Raw genomic sequence first — 25,085 nt, 5'->3', positions numbered from 1 at the left:
TGGGGGTCAGTCTCTTCTCCCAAGTAACAAGTGATAGGACAAAAGGAAACGGCCTGAAGTTGTGCCAGGGGAAGTTTACGTTGGATATTAGGAAAAATTTCTTCACCGAAAGGGTAGTCAGGCACTGGAATGGGCTGCCCAGGGAAGGGGTTGAGTCCCCATCCCTGGCAGTATTTGAAAGACGTGTAGATGTGGTGCTTAGGGACATGGTTTAGTGGTGGACTTGGCAGTGCCAGGTTAACAGTTGGACCTGATGATCTTAAAGGTCTTTTCCAACCTACACGATTCTATGATTCTAAGATCTTGCCCACCCCCAGCCTACTGGGTGAGGGGGGGGGAAACGTTGGAGACAGCCTTGATGCTGTGGGAGCACTGCTCAGCAGTCACCAAAACACCGGTCTGTTATCAACACCTTTCTAGCTACCAATACAAAGCACAGCACTACAAGGGCTGCTAGGGGGAAAATTAACTCCATCTCAGCCAGACCCAATACAACTGTTTATTTAAAAAATTAAAAGAAACTTTTAACAAAATCACGCTGAACAGCGAGGATCTCAAAAGCCAGGCAGCACTGGGGACATCATAAAGAGAAATGCTCTGCAGGCCCTGGCCAACGCAACGGCTAGATGTGCAGACAAGCACCCTCAAGTGGATGATAAGACCTTGTTCCACTTCTCTCATCCAAACAGCAATACTGCTTTGTAAGCAGATGAGGTTGTAAATTAGAAACCTGAATCTCTTGTGCATCCCCACAAGGTGCCCAGGCACCTGGACGGCTCCGATGGTGCTAAGCTTTTAAGAAGTTCTGTTGGAGAGCAACCACGGCTACGGTCGCAGTTTGGAGGAAGCCACCTGCTTAGCTGCAACGTGAAGAGTATGTCATAGCACAGGGCCTGTGTGACATGCTGCATTTCTTCTTACCCAGAATCCTGCAGCGCTGTCCATTTTTTTTCCCTTGTTGCCCTGTATCAGCACAGAACATCGTCTCTAGCCCAGAGGAAGGGGGAATGAATACATGTATATCCACAGTCTAAGGAGGGTCACCTTTTGCTGGAACTTGGATCTCACTCCCTACCCCAATCCAAAATGAGGGAACAGGGCTAGCTCTGGAAGGACAGAGCCCTCTACGAGCTAGGACCCACAAGGCAATTAATAGATCGCAGGCTGATGATTTGCCTTCTGCATCTGAATGATCTTGCCAAAGCCACCTCTTCCCACATCGTAGTCTGTCCGGTACTCATCTCGCACCTGGGGCACAGCAGTAACACAGATGTTAGTACCCTGCACTGCCTGTCTCCTGCTAGACATCAGAATCATCATCCCCTCCTTCCTCAGTTGGTGAGGAACTGAATGAAGTTCAGGTTAGAAGCACTTTGACTCGTTTGAAATCCCTTCAAGTAATCCACCAAAAAGGTGGCAATGGTGGTGAAAATGACAAATGAGGATATATCTGATGGCTGGGGTCTTTTTAGACAAGAAGAAAAGAAGACCCCAAAATATTTTCATTCAGCTTTGCAGTCCAGCTTTCTGAATTGCCAGGCTTGGCCTCCATAACATTTTCTCCCCTCCACCCTGGAAATCTGCAAAAGAACCTCACCTTTGCACTGGGACAAACTGCTGCGCTATGAGATTGGCCTAGCAGCTACGCTGTCCCCCTCCATTCAAATTCTCATCATTTTAAGAGTCCTAGCTTGGATTAGGGAACATTCTGCTTGCATTGCAGGAAGTTTGGACTCCTAGATAGAAATAGCCTTAAGTTCTATTTCTAGCTTTTAACACCAGGCATCAGTTACCAAAACAACCTGGGAGTGGCTAAAGTTCATTATCAGGTCTTTACAGTCTACATGTTGTTCTGCATGAGACAAAACTAGGAAAGCAGTAGACAGTTTTAGGGGGATCAAATTCAAGGTATGAACTGGTATTGCCTTTACCTGTCCTCCAGTCTTTCCTCTTCCATACTGTCGCCCCTCCTTAAACCCTGCATCCCAGTCAGTTCGAATGATGCGGTCATCTAGTCGTGTGCCGTTGATAAATCGCATTGCATGTTCAGCATCTGCTCTTGTGTAGTATCTGAAGCATACTATAAGAAGAACTAAGCGTGCTATTTTGTTGGGTACAGGGAAAATAAAAAAGAGAACTATTGTATTTGAGAAGAAGAAAAACCCTGCCTTCCAGCCTTTTTTACTCTTCCTGCTTTTCTCTGTGGGATCAAAAACTGTGCTCATTTAAATCCAAGCTAAAAACAGCTCCCACTCACAAGAATTCTGAACTTTAATGTCAGTACTTGCACAGACAAGAAGTAGCTTTGGATCACTTATTTCACAAGTAGTTGAAACAAACACATTAAAGCCTTGCTAAGGGCAAGAAATCTGTAATATGCCTCTTTATACTACATGAAACTTGACTGAATTTGAACAGGAGGGGCAGGCCTCACAGGAGAGCTTTGCAAAGACAGTTCATGGTACAACACACAAGTGTGTACCCTGTGCTTTGGAATACCACCATGGCTTATTCTGCTACTTCATTCAGGTGTAAAGTTAAGGTGAGAAAGCAAACATGTGCTCTGGCCATGCAAGAGCTCAGACTGACAATTGTAACAGTTCTCCTTTTGGCCCTAAAATTATTAAAGAAATTAACAAATTAAAGAAGCTCTCTGCCACCTCCAGAAAGTACAGCAGCGGTAGCACTTTTCACCTACGGCACTGCTGTACAGTCTGTCTCTCAGTTAAGGTGCTGGTGGGGAAGCAGCAAGGTTGGAAGGGAAGCGCCTGGTAGAAAGCACTTGACTATCACTCCTTTTCAGGTTTTCCACAGCAGTACAGCTCAGCTTGCTGTGCAGAGAGGAACTAACGGTGGCAAGCAGACATGTGATGACAGTAGCAGGGAACCAGAAAGGATACTCGACAAAGCAGAAGCCACAGGGGGTTTTCTTGATCTTGTCCAGCCCCATGACAATCCTCTTGACGTCTCCGCACTTGGAGAAGAGCTCCTGGATCTGCTCCTCGGTGGTGTAGAAGGACAGATTGCCAACGTACAGCGTGGAGGAAATTTTCAGGGATTTCTCCTGCAGCTGCCTGCTACCCTGAGGGCAGAGGGGAGCACGCAGCGGGGTGAGCGCGCCTGCCGCCCCGCTCCCGCCGCCAGGCCCCTTCCGCCGCCCCGGAGACGCGGTGCCCTCCCGCTCGCCGGCCCCTCGCACGGCCTTGTCCCGGCAACAGCTCTCCCCCTCAGGCGCTCCTCCACCCCCCGCCCTGGCCGGGCCCCGCCGCCTCGGGCCCCGCCGCCCCCACACCCGCGCTTCAGGCCCGGCCGCCGGGCGCACCCGGAAGTGCTGGTCGCGGTACTGGCTGATCTCGCAGTAGGAGTCGCTGTTGAGCCCGCTCAGCGTGGTGTGGAGCAGCCCCGACATCTCGCCTGCGCCCGGCCGGGCCCTGCTCCCGGGATCCTTCCAGAACCGCCGCGGCACCCACCGGACGGCAAGCGGGGCGGCCGGTCCGCCGCGCCGTCCGATTGGCCCCGCCGCCTGTCGTTCGGGGCGAGAAGGCGGGACGGCAGCGCCGGAGAGCCAATCGGCGCGCGGAGCCACCGGTAGGGCTGGGTTCGTCGCGGCTGTGGCGCCAGGCCCGGCATGCTCCGCGGCGGGGTGCGCGCGCCGCCTTTCTCGCTGCTCCGGTCCCCTCAGGGCGGCGCCGGTCATGGCGCGAGTGCGGCTGGCGGCGGTGGGAGGTACCGCCTGCCGCGGGGCGAGGGCTCCCTTCTCGATAGGCGCCTGCGAGCCGCCGCCTGTTGTTGGGCCGCATCTCACGCCCTCCCCTCTCGTCCTGTCTTACAGGGCTGGTGCAGGAGCTGCTGAGGGAGGAGGCCCCGGCCCGCATCGCCGCCCTCACCGAGGAGCTCTTCCAGGCGGCGGGGAGCATCTGTAAGGAGGACGGGAGCGCGGCTGAGGTGGAGCCCCGGCCTGCCGGCCCGGTGCCGCCCTCCAGCCCGCCTGAGGAACGCGGGGTGCAGGCGGCAGCGCTGGCCCAGGTCGGTGCCCGCTGTTCCTGCCAGCGCCCCGCTCTGGCTTCCCCTCTGTCGCGGTGAAGGCACACGTTCGGCTCCAGCGCTGCTGGGATGCGAACAAAGCAGTTTTATTTTTTCATCTTTTAACCCAATAACGTGAAAGTCCAAAATAAAGTGGAAGATCTTACATTTAAAAAGTCAATGCAAAATGTTGATCCTAGGTGTAAAAGTGCATCGTAATGGGAAAAGTTACGGGTATCGTAGTGATGTTAAGGTTTTTATTCTTTCAGTTTTCTAGTAGTATCTGCTTTCAAGTAAAAATGCAAGCATGGAGTGCTGATGCATTAAGAGTTTGGTACTGGGTCAGAGGAGAGGTCCTCATCCTCTGCATGGATTCCGATAATGATAGCAGATACTTGAGAAAGAAGAAACCAACAAGCGTGTCATTTTAACTGCCTGGTAAACCCAGTACATAATATTAAGAGTGGGAAGTACTCATTTTTCATACATTGTAGAAGTGAATTAGGTGGTTGTTTATAATGTTTTTAATTTTAGTTTTTTTTCCTCCTGTGTATTTCTTCTGGAGGAGTACTTATAAAGTAGTAAACGTCTGCTTTAAAAGACCTTTTTCAAAAAGAAGTCTGATGAGTAATACATGAATCTGGAATAAAAACAAGACCAGCTGAGATATTGTCCAACCTTTTCCTCCGAAATTATATTTTGAAGGGAGATTTAACTCATAGTGATTATCATCTAAGGAAGACTGATTTTGAAAGTCCTAAATTTGTGACAAGGAGCAAGATAGGTTAGCAAGTGTCACAACAGAAAGTATGCTTAGTGCAGTCTGTAAAGAAATACAGGGGCATAAAACTGGTATCCTTCAGTTCTTCCTGCATGAGCTCGGCTAAGTTATTTTTAAAGAAAGGATAAATCATTAATTTGTAATCTAATCTCTTCAATAAAAGGGGCCATAAAACATCTCCTAGTTAGGCAAGAGCGTATTTGTAGGCAAGATCTGCCATGGCAACTAGGATTTGTAGTGATGGAAAGTGCAACCCTTCAAGGTGGGTTGCTAAAGGAGCTTATTGCCTTTATGTAGGACTGCATCATCTTTTTAACAAGACTATGTAGTCAGTAGCCTTTGTTCTTTGTTTACTAATATCAGAAGTTTCCCAACGTAGGTATTTAAAATAATTTAAACTACTTTTCTTTCTGATAGGCAAAAAAGGTGAAGCCTTACTATAGGTATGTTTTCAAACCTGATACAATTCTTAGAGCTCTTTTCCAATCCCTTCAAATTTTTCAACATCTGTTTAAAATGTACATATTCCGCAAGCTGCCAGTGAATCAGCTGTAGTTTGGACGTGGTGATGTGCTATTGCACAAATTTTGTATCTATGAGTGTTTGTGAGAAAACTTCATCTGAGATGGATAGGGTAAGTGAGGTCATGTTTTGCTAAGTGTGGAAAATGACTCGATAGAAACATAGGTTAGGACGTTTCAGTAATATGACAGATTAATGGGATTTGTTTAGGAACATATTTGAATGTTTCTGAAGTCCACCACTTCACTTACAGAATTCACTGTTCTGCATAATTTCAAATTGGAGCTGAAGGCACCGATGGATGATGTGACATATACGTGCTATTGGTCATATGATTAATTAGTTCTTTTCAGTTTCAGGTCTTGTCAGCCTTGGATTTACACAGTCATGTTCTTCCTTATCTTTCTTCATCTTAGAAGTGCTCTCGTGTTTTTAGAAGATGTGAAATAGTCTTTCATAAGAATGAATATATCTTATGAAATATACTTATGAAAAGAGTACGCACTTCCTGCCAGCTGCTTATAATTCTTCTGAAATGATGGATCTGTAGAAAAGAACGATCCATACTTTTAGCTGAAGAAATGCTATGCGGTCCATTCAGCATGCCTGTTTTCAGGTGACTATCCCAGGTCTGCCTGTGGGATCATGTAACAGTTTCATGGAAAACTCACACCTTTGACTCCTAACGTAAAAGGAAGTTGTACAAACGCGGACAGGTCGTTACTGTGATACACATGAAAGATGGTTCCTTTTCCAGTAGTAAATTTCAGTGTGACCCAAATCCAGGACAAAATTAAATCTAACGGAATTCTCCTACTCAGGTTGAAGAGGGCGCAGTAAGCCTGTGGAACTGGGCTGTGACCAAACACATGGGTTCTGTTGTCAATGATGAGCAAAGAGCTAAACGTACGTATGTGTTCTGTACCTTCCTAAATGTGTTTTGGGTGCTGTAGCACAAAAAGGAAAAACTCTCTGCTGACGTTGTGCTGTAGATTTGTTTGGCTCTTTGCAGATAGGGTATAGACAGAAGAAAAAATACAGCTGGGGTTGTATAAACAGTTCAGGAAGGAGCATCCTGGTGTAATAATGATCTCCTTGTGACACAGAATCAGTGTAGGCATTCTTACCACTCCCCCTTTCTGTGCCAGAGCATCAGTAAAGAGGTGACGTGACCAAAGGAAGCTGTAATTTGCCTTCTAATGCTATGGTTTTAATCTAAAAATGTATGGAAATAACATAGATGTAAATTTTAGACTGTTGGTCACTTAGCTTATATCAAGTGAGGTTGTTTCTTTAATGTAACTGTCTTGTCAATGTTTACATATAGAAAAACTCTAAATCCTCTTTTTACTTCCCTGCTTTAGCCAGGTACACAGCTGGTGGGTTTGCTTGGAGCCAGGAGCAGGGCTCGGGGAAAGCAGCACTGAGCTTTTGGTCTTTTTCCTCAGCCTGTTCTTGTTGTGGTTCTGCAGGATTGCAATATCTGGCCTACATTTTTGTCTTGAGGGATTATAGTCAAAATTATGTATAATCTGCATCATATAAATTATATCAGGTAAAGGGAAAAGGGTAAGTTTACACAAAATAAGTAGTAATTGTAGAGCATAATGTGCTCAGATCTTGTATTACAGCTGAAGGGCCAGGGAGAGGCTATTTTAAATACATTAAGTGGTGTCTTTACCATCCCTGAGGTATAAGGAAGGCCTGAAAATATTTTTGCTTTTTACTTTGAAAATGTAAAGATTATTAAACTTCATTTCCCTGTTTTGCTGAAGGCTATGTTGAGGCTCTGAAGACATGTTACTGTAAGCACCTGTAATATAATTAAGTCTTTGAATACCACATTTTTAACTTAAACTCTCTCTAAAGTGTTTTGATGAGTATCTTTTTTTTCCTTGCTGCTTAAAAAGCAGTTTTGGGCAGCTTGGCTAAAATTCAGACTGCTTTGACTCCTGAAGCTTTCAAATTTTCCTCTCTTGTAATTTAAAATGGCAAGCAGTCTTTCTGATATGGCAGGGCCTGACTTTCAAAAAAAAAAAAAAAGAGAAAAGGGAACTTATGAATGTCTTCACTGCTTTCTTGCAGTACGGTTTGTTGCCTGCAGACTGGTGTGCCTTTGCGAAGGCAGTGATCCTCCAGAGGGAACTATTCGAAGACAGATTTTGGTAAGGCTGACGGTGGGTGAGCAATGAAGTACAGCTGATCACCAAGGGAGAACTGATCACCTTCAAACCCTGTTACAGTTGCTTTGGAAAGAGAGTGAAATATACCTGTAGTTCTGGGGACCTGTATTATCACAGGGATACCTTGCTGTGCCAGTACAGCTAGGCATTTCTGGACAGTGTGGTTAGCATCACATCTTTGTCCTATGGTAAAATGTTACATGAGCAGCATATTCATTTATTTCAGTATCTTATAATATTGTCTAGTAGGGCACCATAAGTCTTGTGCCGCATCTAAGCGTTAAGGACTTCATTCAGACATGAGAGGCGCTTGTCAGAAATTGAAGAGCTGAAATACCCCTCTCCTACATTAGATATGGGCATCAACGAGATGAGATCTAACATTGCCCTTCTTGAAAGTGACTGTATTTTCACAAAGCACTTATCATTTTCTCCTTCAGATGTCTATGAAAACTGGGAAAGGATGGATAGATATTGGAAAAGCTGATCTTGCCGATGGATTTCTAGAGATTGCTATGAATGTAAGTTCTTTTCCAGTTTTAATTTCTTATAAACACACCTGTTTGTAAGTTCCATGGGTGATGCCTATGCTTTGTTTTCCAGAGTATAGAAAAACTGTATGCGAAGTTACTTAAGGGGAGCAATGGTGAAGCAGATACTCACGTGCACAAAGCTGATGTGGAGAAGAACCTCTTCAAAGTACTCTCTTATCAGGCTGAATCAGTATGTGTCCTTCCCAGTTTTCCTTATAAGTCACTAGGGGAGAGAGGGAAACTCTGACCCAGTTATTAGATGTATGAATGCTTGGCATTGAAGACTTGCTGAGGGATGTATTTCCTTCACTTAGATGTAAGATAGCAGATCTCATGTTTGCATTCAGTGTTGCAATCATTTAATGATTTTTAATTTGCCTAATTTATCGCAGTCATTTCTGCTGTGGTGTTTATATCTTCTAGTTCAGATTTGTTGCTCTGTGATTTGGCTAGCATGGATGTTTATAAAACAAACAGCTGTCTTTCTGAATCATAAATGTGTCAGTTCCAAAGGTGCTTGACTGAAGAAGGGGGATAGGACCGGTGTAGAGCCTGGGTCCCCTGAACTGCATTTGTGTAACATGTACACAGCAAGACGGGTCACTTCAGAACGCTCATCATACTGCACTAGTGTTTGCAGCTAGGCTGATTGAAAGTATATGAAGGTAGTATTCATCATGGCTGCAGATAGCTAAGGTTCGTATCTAACAAGTAGATATAATAAGCCACATGTGCAAAGTCTTCTGTACCTTACAACTTTCATGATTCTGCAAACTCATGAACATCATCAAAGCTATTAATACTATATGCCATCAGACAGATATTTCTATACACGAATACCCTCTCTTCCATGACCTCATACATGCTGCTTTCCACATATAAAGGCTTTAAACAGTGGGAGAATCAGTGTAGAATTACAAGATCTGTAAATAGTGAGTTCCATGACATTTGATATTTTCTTTTAAAGTCCCAACCTCTGTCATCATACAATGAGGTAAGAATCATGGTGATAATTATAAAAAAAAAAAGCCTAGTGCAATATGAGCGAAGTCTGAAAAAGTGCTAAAGATTTTCTAGAGGATCAACAACACAAATTACAGTAATTCAAAGTATGTAATTTAGAAATTCTAAGTTTTGTGAGGCATTGTTGTGCCTGACTGAAGTTTCCTAGTACTTTATCAAGGCTATAGACTATTACAGACATATGAGTGTAAATATGAGAAAATGTAGTTGCCTGCATTTGTTCATAACACCACTGACCTCAGCATCTAGAAGGGGAGTACTATCTCCAAAATTCTCAAGAGCTTCCTGAAACAGGCCAAAGCAGTGGCCAAAATTCTTAGTTTGATCATGGAGACAAAAGAGGACCTTAAATTATTGGAGAGATGGTTTAAGATTTGCTGAACTGTTGCATCATCTTAGCACCTGAATGAACTTGTCCCATACATCTGGCCTTTTCACACTACTGAAGGACTGCAGTGTTTTTCTGGATGTCTTTATCATCTGGCAATATATAGAAATATACAGAATTATTGTAGCACTGGAAGGACAGATATCTAATCCCAAACCTAGCTTTACTGAACGTGAAAAACTCAAGTCCTGTTTTAGAGAATCAGTCTTTTAATGAATTTTAAAGACAAGTTGCTCACTAACAGTTTGTTGGCATGCTCTACTGCTTTCTTAGGCAGTTGCTCAAGGGGATTTTCAGAAAGCGGTGACAAGTGTGCAGCGCTGCAAAGATATGTTGATAAAATTGCCAAAAGAGGTAAGTGAAATCATCCCTTCTTTATCATTCCAAACTTTGAAAATCTGCTTTCCTCTGTATATGTTAAAGAGTGACATATGCCATGTAACATTTTGAAAAGTACTCTGAACTGTGTCTCCTGTGATTGGTTGCTTTTTTCAGATTTTCTTACTAAAAATTTTGCATGAAAACAGCAGGGTTTTTTCTTCAAAGTTCTTTTTTTTTTTTTTGTTACTTATAGTTTATCATTTGAAATAGAATGATAAACTCTTCCTAAAGAATGAGAGAAGACAAATCAGCAAGCAAGGCAGAAAGATTGCTGAATTGAATATGCCACCTACTCTTCTACAGAACCAGCTGCATTTTGCATCTTGATGTTGTATATTGCTTCTTCACTTGTACCCATGTGAACTTTTGTCTGGAGACAGATGGGACAAGACAAGAGCTGAGCTACTATGTTTTTGATATACAAGTCTATCACTACCCTCAGTACTCGTCTTCAGCTTCATGAAGCTGTAGAGCTATGAATAGAGGCTTCCCGTTGCACTAAACTGTGTTTTTTGTAGTTCTTGTGTCACAGAACAATGTCCGAAGAAAACAAACTCTAGCATATGCAGACTGGTTCTTTGTTTGCAAAGATAAAGATCTAATATGTTTATATCAGAATAAACTTCCCCAGATTTATTTTAATTTGCTTATGTTAATGTTTTCCCAATATTTAGGAAACATTTTGTTACTGTCTCTGTGGTACAGGTAATAAAATGCAAAGGGGTAGATGTGAATTCTGAAAGGGAAATATGGGAAATACAGTTGGAGTTTAATTGGGTTTTTAACGAATTGAACTCCAATCAATTTTAAATTGGTTTTTGTGATCTGCAGGCCTTGTTCAGTGCATCTGAGTGACTTAAGTCAGTGGCACTGACTAGGTGTCAGCTTTGATTTGAATCATAAGAGCAGAGCTTCTCACTGTGAATTGTTGAAAATGCTCCCTGGGATTGTTGCATTCCTGTTTCTTATTTAATTTTAAATTAATTTCATGATTTCCGCTTAAACTCCTCCATGAAATAATATTAAACTTCTCATGATGAATGCTCTTCACAAACCAGGGGCACTGATGCAGGCAAGGAAAAGGTTTCTGATCATGAGAGAGACAATTTACTTCTGGTATTTAAACAATGAGAAAAAAGGAAAGAGCTAGTGATGGCTGAGTGGCTTTGAAACTTTTGAACCACTAGGTAGCTGTTAGTCCTTAACGCTTCCAGGCTTCCATTGTACCAGAGAGCACTTGTGGAGTATCATGGGGAGATTGTTGCGTTACGGTGATGTCTGGTACCACAGATAGCTGGGGACGATTTGCAGCTTGTGGATCATCAGTGGTCTATGAACCATAGCTGTGAACTCTTGCCTTACAGGGTAAAATGCCAGAATTGTTCCAAACACTTGTTGTTCAGAAAGGTGCGAGGTTTATGGGGATATTTAGTGTTATGCTTGACACCTGGAACACAGTCATTCACTGAAATAGTATTTTAATTATCCTTTGAAATACTTCTTTTCCAAGCATGCAAGTAAATGACTGGGGTATGCCACAGTATGCCTACAGCGTTATGCTAAACACTTTGCTTGCAACCCTCTCAATACAGTAAACTTTCTGTTCTGGAAAGAAAATGTTCACAAATGAACTTATGAAAAATAAGGGTTTCACATCTGAGAGTGATCGTTTTTCTTTGTTCATGCATACTGAATCTGGATTTGTCTCTAGATTGCAATGAGATAAACAATAAATTTGAAGCAAGACGTTGTGCTGCCTCTCCCATTCTTGCCTGAAGATTTGAAATCTGTAGTCACTTGCAAGAAACATCATTTATACTTGGAAAAGAAAGTTACTGCAGAGGCAAAATGGGTGTAAATATTGGCAGCCTGTTAGCATATAAAATGACTTTTCTGTCTCTTCTTTGGATGACGTATGACAGCTGCAAATCATTTCAAAGGAAAGACAAGTTGTTATGAACAGACATTGTCAGGGCTGACTAATAAAGCAGAAAGCAACAGTGCTCTGAATAACCAAGAATTCAAACCCAGTTTTCTCCTAAAACTTGTAATGTGGATGATCCTTTTTTAACCCCAAAGAGACATGCTGGGAAGAAGCTGTTGTGGTTTAACCCCAGCCAGCAACTAAGCACCACACAGCTGCTCGCTCACTCCCCCCCGGTGGGATGGGGGAGAGAATCGGAAGGGTAAAAGTGACAAAACTCGTGGGTTGAGATAAAGACAGTTTAATAGGTAAAGCAAAAGCTGCGCACGCAAGCAAAGCAAAACAAGGAATTCATTCACTGCTTCCCATTGGCAGGCAGGGGTTCAGCCATCTCCAGGAAAGCAGGGCTCCATGACACGTAATGGTTACTTGGGAAGACAAAACGCCATCACTCCAAACGGCCCCCCCTTCCTTCTTCTTCCTGCAGCTTTATATGCTGAGCATGATGCCATACGGTGTGGGATATCCCTTTGGTCAGCTGGGGTCAGCTGTCCTGGCTGTGCTCCCTCCCAGCTTCTTGTGTACTTGGCAGAGCATGGGAAGCTGAAAAGTCCTTGACTAGTGTAAACACTACTTAGCAACAACTAAAACATGAGTTTGTTATCAACATTATTCTCACGCTAAATCCAAAACACAGCACTATACCAGCTACTAAGAAGAAGAACTCTATCCCAGCTGAAACCAGGACAGAAGACTACCATGGAAGAGGCTGAGTCCTCTTCACTTAACTATGTAAAAATTTTGTCATTTTTAAAAATGAAGTTGTAATATTCCCGTTTTTCCTCTCAAGTTTTAATTTTTATTGTTTACTTTGCACAGTTCTAGTGCTTTCAGTGTGATTTCTTGAGGAACTATTCTACCTCATGTGTTTCAAGAATCCTGCTGTTTTGCATGTCCTGGACTGGTTAATGAAGCTTCACCTTCCCACACAATTATGATTCCATTTTAGTCATGTTTAATATCCCTTTGTATAAGGTCAGAAGTGATAACAGTGGATATATCTTTGAAGTAAAATGCATTTTGAAGAACCTGAGACTGGAGTGCCATAGATCTAATGATGTTTCTACAAGAACATTATAGAAGCAGGAGTCTTTTATTGCAGACCTGTTACCTGTCAATCCTCTGTTACAATTTTGGAGTGGAAACCTATGAATGGAAGAGGTATGAACAGAGCTCCTTCTGGCTCAGGTAATGTGCAAAGGCAAACAAAATAAAATCCTGCTTTTGAGGTGTAAAAATATATGTGAGAGAGAGAAAAAATGTGAGAATACAAGATTCTAGTTGAACCAAATCAGCTGAGCAGATACTTAGTGACTGTCTTACTCTGTTGCTTAGCATTTATGTCACTCTCCACATTGATTTTCATGTCATTAGAACGAAAGTCTTCTTTCCATGGTTCTTGTCAATTCTCTCCCTGACATTTCTTCCAAAGAGATTATGAAGAGGCTGTTCCCAGTTCTTGTGCCATTCATAAATGATAGTGAAGGGATTTGAAAACTTTGGAAAAGAGTAGATGAATTCTTCTGACTGGTTTTAAATTGATTCATTTTAAACAGTATTTGAATTTCTCATAAAGGAGGTGCTTCATTGAGAGCAAGTCCTTGACTGATGAAAGACACAAACATCAAGATGAAAAAGGACTAGAGATGATTTGGATAGGATCCAAATAAGTAATGTGGTACTACTGAGGAAGAAAAAACGTAGGCTCTCGGGAAGAGTATCCTCATGCCAAGGTCACAGCCTCAGCTCAGAAAATTTGTTTTTATCTCTTTTTGTTCTTTTTCTTTTAAATAGGCAGAAGAGAATGAATGGCAACATATCAAATTCAAAATAGTTATGGTCACATATGTTGTCAAAGAGGATTTGCAGAAATGCTTAGAATTAATTACAGCTGGTGCTTTGGAGATTATTTTATATTTTATTCTTGTGGAGAATTAAATACTGAGTCCTGATGACAAAATTTGAGGAAATAAACCTTTGTGAAGTGCAAATAATTATCTGGAGAGAGAGATGTAGCTCCATCTAGTGGGTTAAGATTTCCCTGTACTGAGAGTGTATTAGATTAGGAAACAAATGCCCAGTTATTGTTTTTCTTTCTAACAGTTCTTCATTCACAGCATTTGCAATTGAATCTGGTTTTGTGGAATTACCACTGCGTTTTCTCCTGGTGGTCCTTTGTGCTGTCATTTAACTTTTAGAAAAAGAATGGGAAATCATGACTCCCAGGTTCTGTTTCTGTCTCTGCTATTGATTTGCTGTGATCTTGAGAACAGGTTGTGTATAACTTTTATGTATGACTGTATTATATGTCAGGTGAGAATAACAACACTTGCTTCTTCAAAACTCCTGTGGTTAAAACTGATAAAGCCTACTGAAATGTTTGAACAGATGTTACAGAAGGTGGTGCAACAGGTTGAAGAAAGTGATTGAGTACAATTTTTAATGTGAGGATTTAGAAAGAAAACAAAATTTTCTGTTCTCTAGTAAAGAGTGAGTACTGAGATTAGTTTGTGTGATTTATATGGTTTCTAACTGGTTAAGATGTCGGAAAGGATAGGAGTGTTGCACTTATCAGAAGACTGGCTGAATTTCTCTCTCTCATCCCATTTAATTGTAACTTTCACTTATCATTGATAGCCAGAGTTATGACATTGGGAAGATGGACGTGAAATATTCTGTTGGCAAAGAAATGCAGGTAAGAAATAGAGAAATTGCTGTTTATAAATAGGAGGAATTTGTTAACCTGACTCCACTGTATCACCTGCTTCTGCTGTGCCAAACCTGACCAGTGATTCTTTGGCCTTCTCTTTAGTACTGTCTGCTATGAAGTTTGGCAAAGTTGCAAGTTCAGTTGGTATGAGTGTCAGTCTGAGAGTTCCGTCACTGATGGGTGCCCTTAAATCACATTTGACTCTACTATTTCACAGAAATTAAATTGTAGAAAGTAAGGCTGAAGTAGACCCTGAAAGGCCATCTCTTCTTCCCTTCCCCCTCTTCTTTCAAGGCACCATCAGTTACATCTGTGTAATTTCTGATAGATGTTCATCTGCCTCATTCATAAGCCTATTACTCCTTTTACTACCCACAGTGGATATGGAAAAGATTTTAATCTCTTCCTCTTTATATAAGAGCAGGCCATTATATATTTGAAGGCCATTATCATGTATGTCTTTGTGGTGGTGATTTTTTTTTTCTCCCTGTGAAGTTTGTACCTCCTCTTCCTTCAGTTTCTTCTTTCATTCTGTTTCTTCCAGATCTCTGATTTTCCTTGCTGCCCTTCTGTTCTCTGAACTCTAGTTGCTTCATGCCCTGTGTGAATTGCAGTGCTGAAGACTGGATGTGCTTCAGAACTGAGCAATCACTTTATATGTCTGATACCAGGCAGGCATTCTTTCGACTCAAAGAGCTTTTATTTTTCATGACCTTAAATTTTAAGTCTTTTGTATTCATATGTGTGGCTGGGTTTTTTTTCTGCTCTTCAGATGACATTTAAACTTCCAGTTTGTTTTTCTTTCCAGGCTAAAGTGCTGCGATTGTTAGCTACAGCCTATTTTGAGTGGGATTGCAATCTGTATCTTGACAAGGCATTGAAAGCTATAAGCTTGGCAAATCAGGTAGTAATGTGTTACTGTATTTATGGTGTGCAATAGTCGAAACTCAAGCATTTATTAACATAATAATACGGACCACATTAATCACTGGTGTGTTATCCTTGACATCAGACAGAGGTGTGTTTTTTTTGCTTTGGTTTTCATACTCGTGTTTTGGTGTTCCCAGCTTTTTTATAGAGAAATACTTCTTTGCATGTAGATGTAGAGCTGTCTTGCTGCCTCATATCTGTTAATAGCGAGGTCCTTTGATAATGATATGTCTAAAATTTCTCTGGCACATGTTCATGAAAAAGATACAAAGAGAATAAACTACAGTGTGGTCCACCTGAGATTTATAGCAGCTGGCTTTTTACGCACCAGACCTTTTGTCTTGCTTTGGGTTATAGCGGGTATGTTCATACTACATTTTAAATCACCATCTCATTACCTGTACAGACATTTGAGTGAGCACCAAACAGAGTTCAGTTGTGAAAGCTGTGTAGCCGTGCTACACCAATCTTATTTCAGACAATTAATTTAGCTATTGCACTTTACTAACATGACTGTATTTCTTCTGGAACCTGAAAAACAAGCTGTATAAACGTACCAGCTACTCTGAAGAAAGTTCATATATCTCTAAGCAGTCACTATAGTGAGGTCTCTTGCTTTTGTACAAATTCCATTTCCCATATAAAGATGTGAATTAATTTTGTGCTTCTATCTTTTCAGGTTAGTTAGAGTAACTTAAATTTGAAAAATCTGTATTTATCTTTGGCTGACCTTTTTTAAATTTCCATTGTTTGTTTCATACAAAACAAGTTTTAAGTATGAAATCCTGTTTTAAATGAAAGCTCAAATTCAGTTTTCTACATGCTGTTAAAACTTTCAGACAGATGCACGTGCTCGTGAGATCAGGATAAAAGGCAGTGTATTTTAATCATTCAAATAACATGCTACTACAGTATCTAAGCCCTTTGCAGTTTTTACTGTATTTACTTTTGCAAAACCTTTTGAGGTGGAAGCTGTTTTTATCATAATTTTTGATAAAGTGTGTTTTGATATTGTATGAGAGTCTGGAAAACTAGAAGAAAATTTTTATTCTGGAGTCTGAAATATGCAGTGTTTTAGTGAGAGCTGTAGTATACAGTCTTCATTATTTCCATTTGCTCCCATTGTTCTCTCCTAAATTTCGTAGTATTATAAGCTACTTTGAATTCTGCTCATATTAGTTCTAGAGTAATCCAGCCAATTCAAACATAGAAAAGCAGGAAATGTTTCTATCATTCAGTATTGTTCAGCTTCTATTTAAAAGTATTGGAAATGGGCTTCAGCAAAATGAGAATCATGTATCTCTTGCTTTCATTGTGCTCATGGTCTTTTGGCAGTATAAGAATAAATAATAAAGATGCACATTGCATTTAAGAAGAAAATATTACCAGTTGCCTACCTATTGCTTCGGTTATTAAAATGGAACTGAAGAATACAGTGGAGTGTATGTGATTTCCTGATATTTGTCTGTGTTATGAATGTGCTGGACTCTCACGGGATTTGTATTCTACAAACAGCTGTCCAAGTAATGCCTTGTTTTTCATTGTGCAGGAGGATTTGCATCCAGCAGGGTTTTATTTGAAAGTTAAAATTCTTCTTAAAAGTGGAGCGTCAGACGAAGATATCAGCTCAGGTATCACAGCTCTGTATAGGTTTCATAGTAAGGTTGTACTACTCCATATACAAGAAGATGGTCTGAGCTGTAGATAGAAAAGAAAAAAAAATTCCTTTCTCCCGTGTTTTAGAGGAATCTTCACTAGCTAAATGTGGGTCTGGTTTTGGAGTGTGAAACATAGTAGTCAGTGTTCACAGAAGAGTTATCCAGGTGCTAATCTAAGTTTGAATTAAGCATGATTTTATTTTTGTTGAGAATTTAAATAGACTTGCTGGAAGTAGGGAAGGGGGAAGACTCTGAAGCCTGTTAGAATGAAGACAGTGAAAATATAGCAATGTAAAGGTATGGTTTATTTTAGACATATGCCTAAGGTTACTCAAAAAGGGTGAAGGTGGATTGTCTCTTATGCAGTCAGCATAGAAGAAAGGCTTGTGAAACATTGCTGTTCTCTGTGTGATTTTGCAGATTTTGGCCAAGAGACATCAAGTGCTGATCAGTGTGTTGTTATAAACCTGTGTTACTGGAGTTTATTTAGTTTATCTAGGGCATATAAACTCTTTTCTTCTTATTCCTCAAAGTTGTCATTTGAAGAGAACTGATTTTTCTATTGGCATGAGAATTGAAGAAAATTTTCAGGGGGACTTTAATATAGAAAGGGTAATGTATCAGGAGAAATTTATTTCCATGGATAATGAAATGTTAAGGAAGAGAGGCTTTGTACTCTTCATGGCTGGAAAGCATCATGTGCATAATGAATGCTCTGAGAAATAAATGTACAATGAGATGAGGAATTTCTTGCAGAGAGCTGAATGGTTTGAATGCTGCCAGACTAGCAGGAATGGAAACTCCACTTCAGATTACTTCTGGGGAATTTCAGCCAGCTTTCAAGTGGACAGTTATTCAAAACTTACCATTGCAATAGTTGGCTTCTGTTCTGCAGTTTGAATTGTGAAGCCATAGTGTTGCCTATCAAAACATACTCTGCTTATATTTAGTAGCACTAAGACTCCAGTTTTTCAAGCAAATTTATTAATGAGTGGATGTCTGTGTTTTCTTGTATGGCTGGCAGAAAAGAGCGTTGCGTCCATGCACTGCAACTTCTCTTTCTTTTGGCTGAAGGTTCCTGCTAAGTTTTAGGCATTTGACTAAAATTTTGTATTGTGCACTTGTACACAGCTGCCTTAGAAATGCTTCCTTTAACAACTGTTACAGTCATGTCCCTATGTATTCCTTCTCTGATCTCATCCAAGCTACAAACGTATAAATCTTGTTATTAACCATGCAGCACAGTCTGGCAATTTTTAAACTTTATCTCAGTGGTCTAAAACTGATAGGTACTTATCAGCACCAGTCAATTCAACAGCTGATGCTAAAGGCGTTAGGCTTAAGTAGTTCCTACTGCAATGTGATACCACCACATAGCCTGAGCACTGACCTCAGTCTTAAGTGGTTCCTGCTGGATAAGGATGAGACATTTTGATGGAAAGCAGCTTGAGGCAAAAGTTTGTGCTACTAATACCTATGCTGTTCCTGTTTAAAGAGACAGAGGGCTAGAATTCCAGGGCTATCAGCTTGTCACCTTTCTGTAGTACTACATTAAATGTACAGCGAAAGGAAAGTCATAGCACAATAGACATGTTTTATTCTTCCTTTTCTTCTAGAACCATTATATTAGTTTGATTTGTTTTGGTTTGTTTATTTTTTTTCCCCCAAAGAAGCTGTTAGAGGTAAATGGTAAATTGAGCAGTTAAATGTCTAAGTTGATTAAATAATCTCAACTGCTTTGTGTTCTGTCTAGCTGTTTCAGAATTTCTGCACCATGAGATGTCTTTAGACTTTTGTTTGAATACTGCCAAACTGCTACTGGAGCATGGAAGGTATGAAGGCATCACTAAGTGGGGTGAACACAGTATTTGGGCTTTGTAGGTTCTTTTATAAGCAAAGAACATCTGCTATACAATGATGCTTTATTTTAAATAAAAACTCACACAGGCAGGTAAACAGTTTTTAGAGGGAGCCTGTCTTTTCTATAGCAAGGTGATACAGATTATGGCAGCAGCAGAACAGGGTGTGAAATAATGTTGAGTAGCAATTTGCAATGCTGTAGCCTTACTTTGGAATGATTAAGATTCTCTGTGTGTAGTTTTAATATATATCTGGAATAATATATATCTGGAGTAATATATATATGAGTCTGGAATTATCTGACTGAAATCTTTCTTCCATATTAACTAACCAACCCTCAGAATGAAAGAGTTTGGAGTCCTAGAATCATTCTTGTGAAAAACAGTATAAGGATGAACAAGTTACTGCAAAATAAATTGAGGCATGAAATTTCACACTGTTGAATGCTCCATCATGATAACCTATGTATATGCTTCTATCTTGCAGTACATTCTTACTCTTTCATTGTGAGGAGTAAACTCTCTTGTGAATACTGTGGAACAAGCATGTGTTAATAAGAAGTTACTACTGAATAGATGAATTGCAGTAAATTCATACCTTGACTCCCTCTTATCAGTGTGATTGTGAGCCAGTAGTATTAATGGGAAACATGCTGTACGGTGTGAATATGTTATTCTTTAGAATGGAAAATTATCAGCTCTTCTTGTGCAGCCTCTTAGAAATGCATCTGTGTGAATAGGGAACCAGTTGGTTTTGATTTTCTGAAATCTATTTCTGAACGATTTGAATCTTCACCTGACTGTGGAAAAATTACCCTGCTGCACATCGAGTTCCTGTTGCAGAATAAAAGGGAGCTGCTTGCTAAGCAAAAGGTTGAAGAAATTATAATAGGTCTGTATCCATCTTTTGCTGCTGTTTACTAAGAACTGGATTTAGTTGGCTAAAGTCTTGAATTCTGATTTTCACTTTTTTGCTTATTCTCATCTTTCTTTCTATTTGTGTCTGTTTTCCCTTATGTTTCTTTTGCATAGCAACTCTCAACTTCCATAATGAATGACAATCATGATAAAGCTCAGGGTTAAATTTGCTTGCTAGAACAATTCCACCTTCTTAGTGTAGACTGTGTGTGACTGATGCATGTGGAATTAGAAATATTATCAAAAGTTTTGTGTAATGTTAATATTTTGTCCATCCAGCCCAATGTGGTTTTGTTTGTCAGTATTAAAACAGGTTTCATATCCTTGTTTGAGCAGCTGAATAACAGTTTCCTTTTCAGGTCTGTTGGACCTGTAGCACTGTAGTATTTTTTGACTGTCAGATCTGCTGGAAATCAGACCGTATTTTACTTAGGATCGAGCTAGGTGCAAGAGCCACATTTACGTTGTTCAAGCATGAAAATACTTATTCTCTTACCCACTGTTTTTTGAGGTTTTTGTTTGTTTGTTTTTTGTTTGTTTTTTTTTTTTTTTTTTTTTTTTTTTTTCAGAAGCAGAATAAGAAACACTGGGTCCTGGCTGAAACTATTGCTGTGTCAGTGTTTTTTGTTGTAGGCTATGGGACAGGCTTTTTCTCAGTTCTTAGGTGCTTCTCAGTGTGTTTCTTAAAGTTCTTGTAAAGTGATGATTTGCAGTATCTTTTCAGGTCATTATACTGGGAAACAGCTGTTGCCTGAAGCCTTGAACCGGCTGCACATCATCTTGTGGGACAGAGCCGCCAAACATTATGAGGTTTGATACCAAACAGTACTGTGTTGTTATTTATATCAGTGAAAATGAAGATCTGCTTTTTCTGACCTCTTTGGCATGTCTATTTTTGGTTAGAGTGCCAGCTGTTATTAAGATCCCTGTTCCAGTTGGCACTAGTTTTATTTTCATCCAGCTGGGTGCTGTTTTCCATTACCACATCAAGTTTCAGGTAGCCTCATCTCAAGGTTTGTACGTGGGAACAGTTGTGGCCAGAACTGATCAGTCAAGGAACCTGTGCAGCACATCATTCTGGTTCTGTCCTAGGAAGGGTACAAAAACCTGAAAATATTCTTTACATTGAGCTGTTTATTTTGCAGTTCCTACCCTCTGACGGTCAGTTGTTCCTTCAAGGAGCATGAAGTGTTACCATTTGTACATTGATTTTCTTTTTAGCCTATATAAAGTAGCTTTGGATGCTTACATTGTATCTTAGTTCATATACATTTGTACTGTGAGTATATTTAAGTTCTATCATTCAAAACCAGTTACCTTCTTATTCTTCCAGTATTTGGAGAAGATTAACTCATGTTCTACTCTAGTATTTCTGTCATACGCTTGTTTCTTGAATATATAAAGAAAAACACATGTGCCATTTTATTACCTCTCATCTGTGTAGTCAAGAAGGAATTTTGCTAATGACACAGCTTCCTTCCTCCTCATTTTGAAATAAATTCTTTGTCCAAATTGGAACTATAGTTGGAAGTGCCATCTTCAGCATAGTATCATCAAGGTTCACAGTCTAAATGGGATAAGCACTTTTGTCTTTTTCTCTTAGTTTCCATTGCATGAAGAGAGAGGTTTTTTGAAATAATATTTCTGTTTTGTATTTAGTCATAAGAATATCCTTTCTGGGTCAGACGAATGACCTATCTAGTCCAGTGTCCTGTCTTTAATAATGGCTGTAAAGAGTAAGGGAAGAGTAGGTATAGGTAAAGCATCAGTTCTCCTAATGAGTATTACCTGCGTTGCGGGACCAATGATCACTCTTCTGGGGGAAAGGTTGCACTAGAATATACTTGATTATTTAAATCTTTCATTTCCTATGACCATTTTTTTTTTTAAATTTGGGAAAACCTAGGCAGTTTAATCACCCAAATAAAGGTGTGTTTTGGTTTGGTTTAGTTTTGGTTTTGGTTTTTAATTTCCCAGGCAAAAAGCTATTCTGAAGCTCTTCACTGGTACAATTACTCTGTCAGCTTCTACACACCTGGGCAGATAGATCAGAACTTGGCTAAGCTGCAGAGGAACATGGCTTCTTGCTATCTTCATCTGAGACAAGTTGACAAGGTATATATGATATATATGTGTACATATTTATTTATTTGCATTGTTTTTATTTTTGTAGCTGTGTTATTGGGACTTAATTTACATCTTTGTTACTGTACCTATTTTGCTTTGAGAGAGGAAACTGTCTTTACCTATCTTGCATCACCTGGCAGAGAGATGTTGTTAATCATCTTGGCTGCTATGGGGGCCTCTTGTATCACCTGTCATTCTAATGGGGGAAACAGTCCACAAGTTGTGTGATCATGCCTCGGTATGGTTTCTTCTCAGATTAGAGGTCCTCCTCTCTTCAAGACAGATGAGCCCTGGCAGGGAAAATGTTTGATGTGTCTCACTAGAACTTCCGTAACAGTGTGTTAGCCCTCACCTCTGCAGAGAAGTGCACCTGCTTTACCTATCTAGGCCTTCTGGTTTGGGGGTGTTAAACTTCACAGTTCAAAGTGACAGAATGGAGTTTAATTTTTCAGCATTCTCAGGGCTTCTCTTGCTTTCTGATTCTGTAGCTCTAATTTTGAGGAATTGGCTTTTTCCTCAGTCTGGTCATTGTCAGCCTTTGGTGCCATCTTCTGCTCTCATCACTTTACTTTTCTTTCCAGGGAAGATGTTGCCAAACCAAACTTCTTGAGTAATTATAAAATATGAACAATGTAACCATTAACATTTTGTGTATCTTTTTAGCTCTCTTCTATTGCAATTATATTACTGATTTCAAGATGGCATTGTACTGATTTCCTTTAATCTGTTCTGTGAATAGGCTAAAGAGGCAGTCAGAGAAGCAGAGAGGTGTGATCCAAACAGCATCTTTGCTAAATTCAGTGTCTATAAGATTGCAGTGATGGAGAAGGATACTGATAAAGGTAGTGCTTGAAAGATAAAGGGTCCACTACAAGGAGCGGAAGTGCCGAGTATATTAGGAGATACTAGGCAGATTTGGACAGTTCGTCTTGAGAAAGACTCAATAGAGGGAAGCTAGAAGAACAGTCTGTAACGTCGTTGAAACTGTCAGGCTGTAGATTCAAACTGTCAGTGGGATGCTTTTTGCACACAATATATAAAATGTGGAGTCCATTGCCGTATCCGATATTGTCTGGATTGAGCCTCTGGCTAGGAAGACTCTAATCTTCTCATGGGCAGAAGCTATAGTAGCATCCCACGGTGAGAATCGTTGTATACTTACCGTTTCTAATATTCCTTTGTATGTGTATACAATATAAAAAAAGGATACTGAGCTAAATGAACCTTAACGGAACTGTTATTGCTGCTCTTAATTTCTCTGGACAAGTAGAGCCTGAAGTTACCAGAAAATACATGAATTACTGAGATGACTTACAGAATGACATATCTCTGTAGACTCTTTCTTCTTTATAATGAGTTCTGCCATTTCATATTTTAATGAGAATCTTAGCTCAAGTACTGAAAATTGAGAAATACAGTCTATACTTACTTAGAATACAGGGTAACATGCAGAGCTTGTTTTCTGATGAGTTCTGTGCCAATTAATTTTTCTCTATATGTCTTTTTAATGACAGCATAATTTGCTCACATAATACAGAGTGGGAACCACAGCACAGTATGAACATAAAAGCAGCAGCACCCTTAGCATAAGCCAAGATGTGGGAGCTTGGAATCACGCCCAGACGATGTATTAGAGAAAGTCTTCTGTCTTCAGTGACAAACAGTTATTTAGCAGTACAAAATTAAGGATGTGAGATAGAGTTTCGTTTGTATGGCATCCTTGTTTCCTTACATTAGTAGCTTGGAAAGCCTTTTGGCACCTCTCTAGGAAGAAATGCATAATTGTGGAGAAGTGCTGGTATGGTCAGGTTTTCTTGTCTTGGTTTTTCATATTAAAAAAAATTATAGCCTTTCATAAGTCGTTTCTAAAGCCTCATTAAAACAGTAGAACTTTCCAACTTCCAATTGCTTCTATAAAAAAAATTATTTTTCCCTATGTATATTTCAGCTGTGGAAGCAGTTATTGAAATGGGGAAGCTAGCAGAAAAACCATCTCAACATGAAGACAAGCTGAGAGTGGATGAAAATACAGGCACTAATCTCCTGAGTTTAGCTGCCCAAATTGCTTTAGAGGTAGAGCAGATAATGTTGTCTTTACTTGGCTTTATTGATATAAGTAGGACAGCTGTAACCTCTGTAACCTGGCCTACTTTTAATATTTCTGTATATTTCATGCATTTCTAAGTATTTCATGCTTCCGTGACCAAGGTCTCACTCAAATGTGTTGTGTAATGCAAAGTAGAAATTGATTTCACATATAAAGAAAATGTATTTTTTAATATTTCTTCAGGAAAATAAAGGACTCTGAGTTATAAATGTTGGTATCTGGAAATGACATGGTGTATTTCTGTAAAGTTCTCCTTAGCAAAATGTTACATCTTTTTCTGCCGCTGGGATTTGATCTTTGACATGCTAGGGGGAACCTGTGTACAAAATACACGTAAGTCAACGATGAAAGACTGAAAAGTCACTTGTCCCTCCTATTTGCCTCTTGGTTGGTGACTTGAGTGATGTCTGAACTGGCTGATTACATTGGCATAATTAGGAGAGGCTTTTGGTTGCCTTTTAGGGCTTTGTTCATGGCAGTGTAAGGCATGAAAGCCTTGCCAACCTGTAGCGATCCTGTTCTTGCCATAGGCTCTTTGCGCATGGAATCGTATGATCTCTTCTTATGGTTTTCTCTTGGCTCTGAGGCTTTTCTGTGCAGAGCCCTTTGTTCTTTTTCCTGCTAGTAGACTGCACAGACTTTTGGAATATACTGTTGCTTTGGGGTTTTTTTTTTGGTGGTAACTGAGGTAGTTCAGTTTATACAAAACATGTTTTAATTTCTTTTCAGAATGAACAACAAGTTGTGGCTATCAAAGCTTTGGAGTATTTGTCTGAACATTTACAAGACTGCCGACAATTATTTGCAGCTTTAAAGTGAGAATCCAATATATTTAAAAGGAAAGATCATTTTTTCTGGTTTCTTTTTAAAAAATAATTTATTATGTTGAGGAAGGTGGAAAACAGAGTAGATGAAAGATTAGTTAGCAGTCTTTTTGGTGCTGCAGATATACCTCGAG

General features: G+C 40.1%; 2 protein-coding genes across 2 annotated transcripts in view; one reads left to right on the top strand and one right to left on the bottom strand.

Annotated features, from left to right (window-relative positions):
* Positions 1-481: 481 nt before the first annotated feature.
* LOC309595874 (nuclear cap-binding protein subunit 2) lies at positions 482-3,518 on the bottom strand. Its single transcript, XM_082323374.1, has 4 exons — positions 3,323-3,518; positions 2,901-3,082; positions 1,932-2,070; positions 482-1,248 (listed from the first exon to the last, which is right to left on the bottom strand). The coding sequence occupies exons 1-4, from the start codon at positions 3,407-3,409 to the stop codon at positions 1,150-1,152; spliced, it is 507 nt and encodes a 168-aa protein (XP_082179500.1). The 5' UTR covers positions 3,410-3,518; the 3' UTR covers positions 482-1,149.
* Positions 3,519-3,589: 71 nt separating this feature from the next.
* Positions 3,590-25,085, top strand: part of TEX11 (testis expressed 11) — a 39,179-nt gene continuing 17,683 nt past the window's right edge. The window contains exons 1-16 of the mRNA XM_082323373.1: positions 3,590-3,726; positions 3,833-4,026; positions 6,148-6,232; positions 7,412-7,491; positions 7,950-8,030; positions 8,113-8,232; positions 9,727-9,807; positions 12,921-13,006; positions 14,456-14,513; positions 15,337-15,432; positions 17,008-17,089; positions 18,870-18,948; positions 19,716-19,867; positions 20,618-20,703; positions 21,871-22,008; positions 24,857-24,942. Of these exons, the coding sequence (XP_082179499.1) occupies positions 3,696-3,726; positions 3,833-4,026; positions 6,148-6,232; positions 7,412-7,491; positions 7,950-8,030; positions 8,113-8,232; positions 9,727-9,807; positions 12,921-13,006; positions 14,456-14,513; positions 15,337-15,432; positions 17,008-17,089; positions 18,870-18,948; positions 19,716-19,867; positions 20,618-20,703; positions 21,871-22,008; positions 24,857-24,942 (1,535 nt within the window). The 5' untranslated portion in view covers positions 3,590-3,695. The remainder of the gene's footprint in view (positions 3,727-3,832; positions 4,027-6,147; positions 6,233-7,411; positions 7,492-7,949; positions 8,031-8,112; positions 8,233-9,726; positions 9,808-12,920; positions 13,007-14,455; positions 14,514-15,336; positions 15,433-17,007; positions 17,090-18,869; positions 18,949-19,715; positions 19,868-20,617; positions 20,704-21,870; positions 22,009-24,856; positions 24,943-25,085) is intronic.

This window comes from Platalea leucorodia (genome assembly GCF_965183815.1).
Source record: "Platalea leucorodia genome assembly, chromosome: 10".
Classification (NCBI taxonomy): Eukaryota; Metazoa; Chordata; class Aves; order Pelecaniformes; family Threskiornithidae; genus Platalea; species Platalea leucorodia.
Note: the sequence above shows the minus strand (reverse complement) of the source record. Positions and strands in the feature narration are given on the sequence as shown.

Coding starts and splice junctions, on each gene's coding strand:
- LOC309595874 (XM_082323374.1), bottom strand. CDS start 3,409: ATGTCGGGGCTGCTCCACACCACGCTGAGCGGGCTCAACAGCGACTCC. Junction 3,083..3,322: donor ACCGCGACCAGCACTTCCGG/GTGCGCCCGGCG, acceptor CTCTGCCCTCAG/GGTAGCAGGCAGCTGCAGGA. Junction 2,071..2,900: donor TGTGGCTTCTGCTTTGTCGA/GTATCCTTTCTG, acceptor AGTATGCTTCAG/ATACTACACAAGAGCAGATG.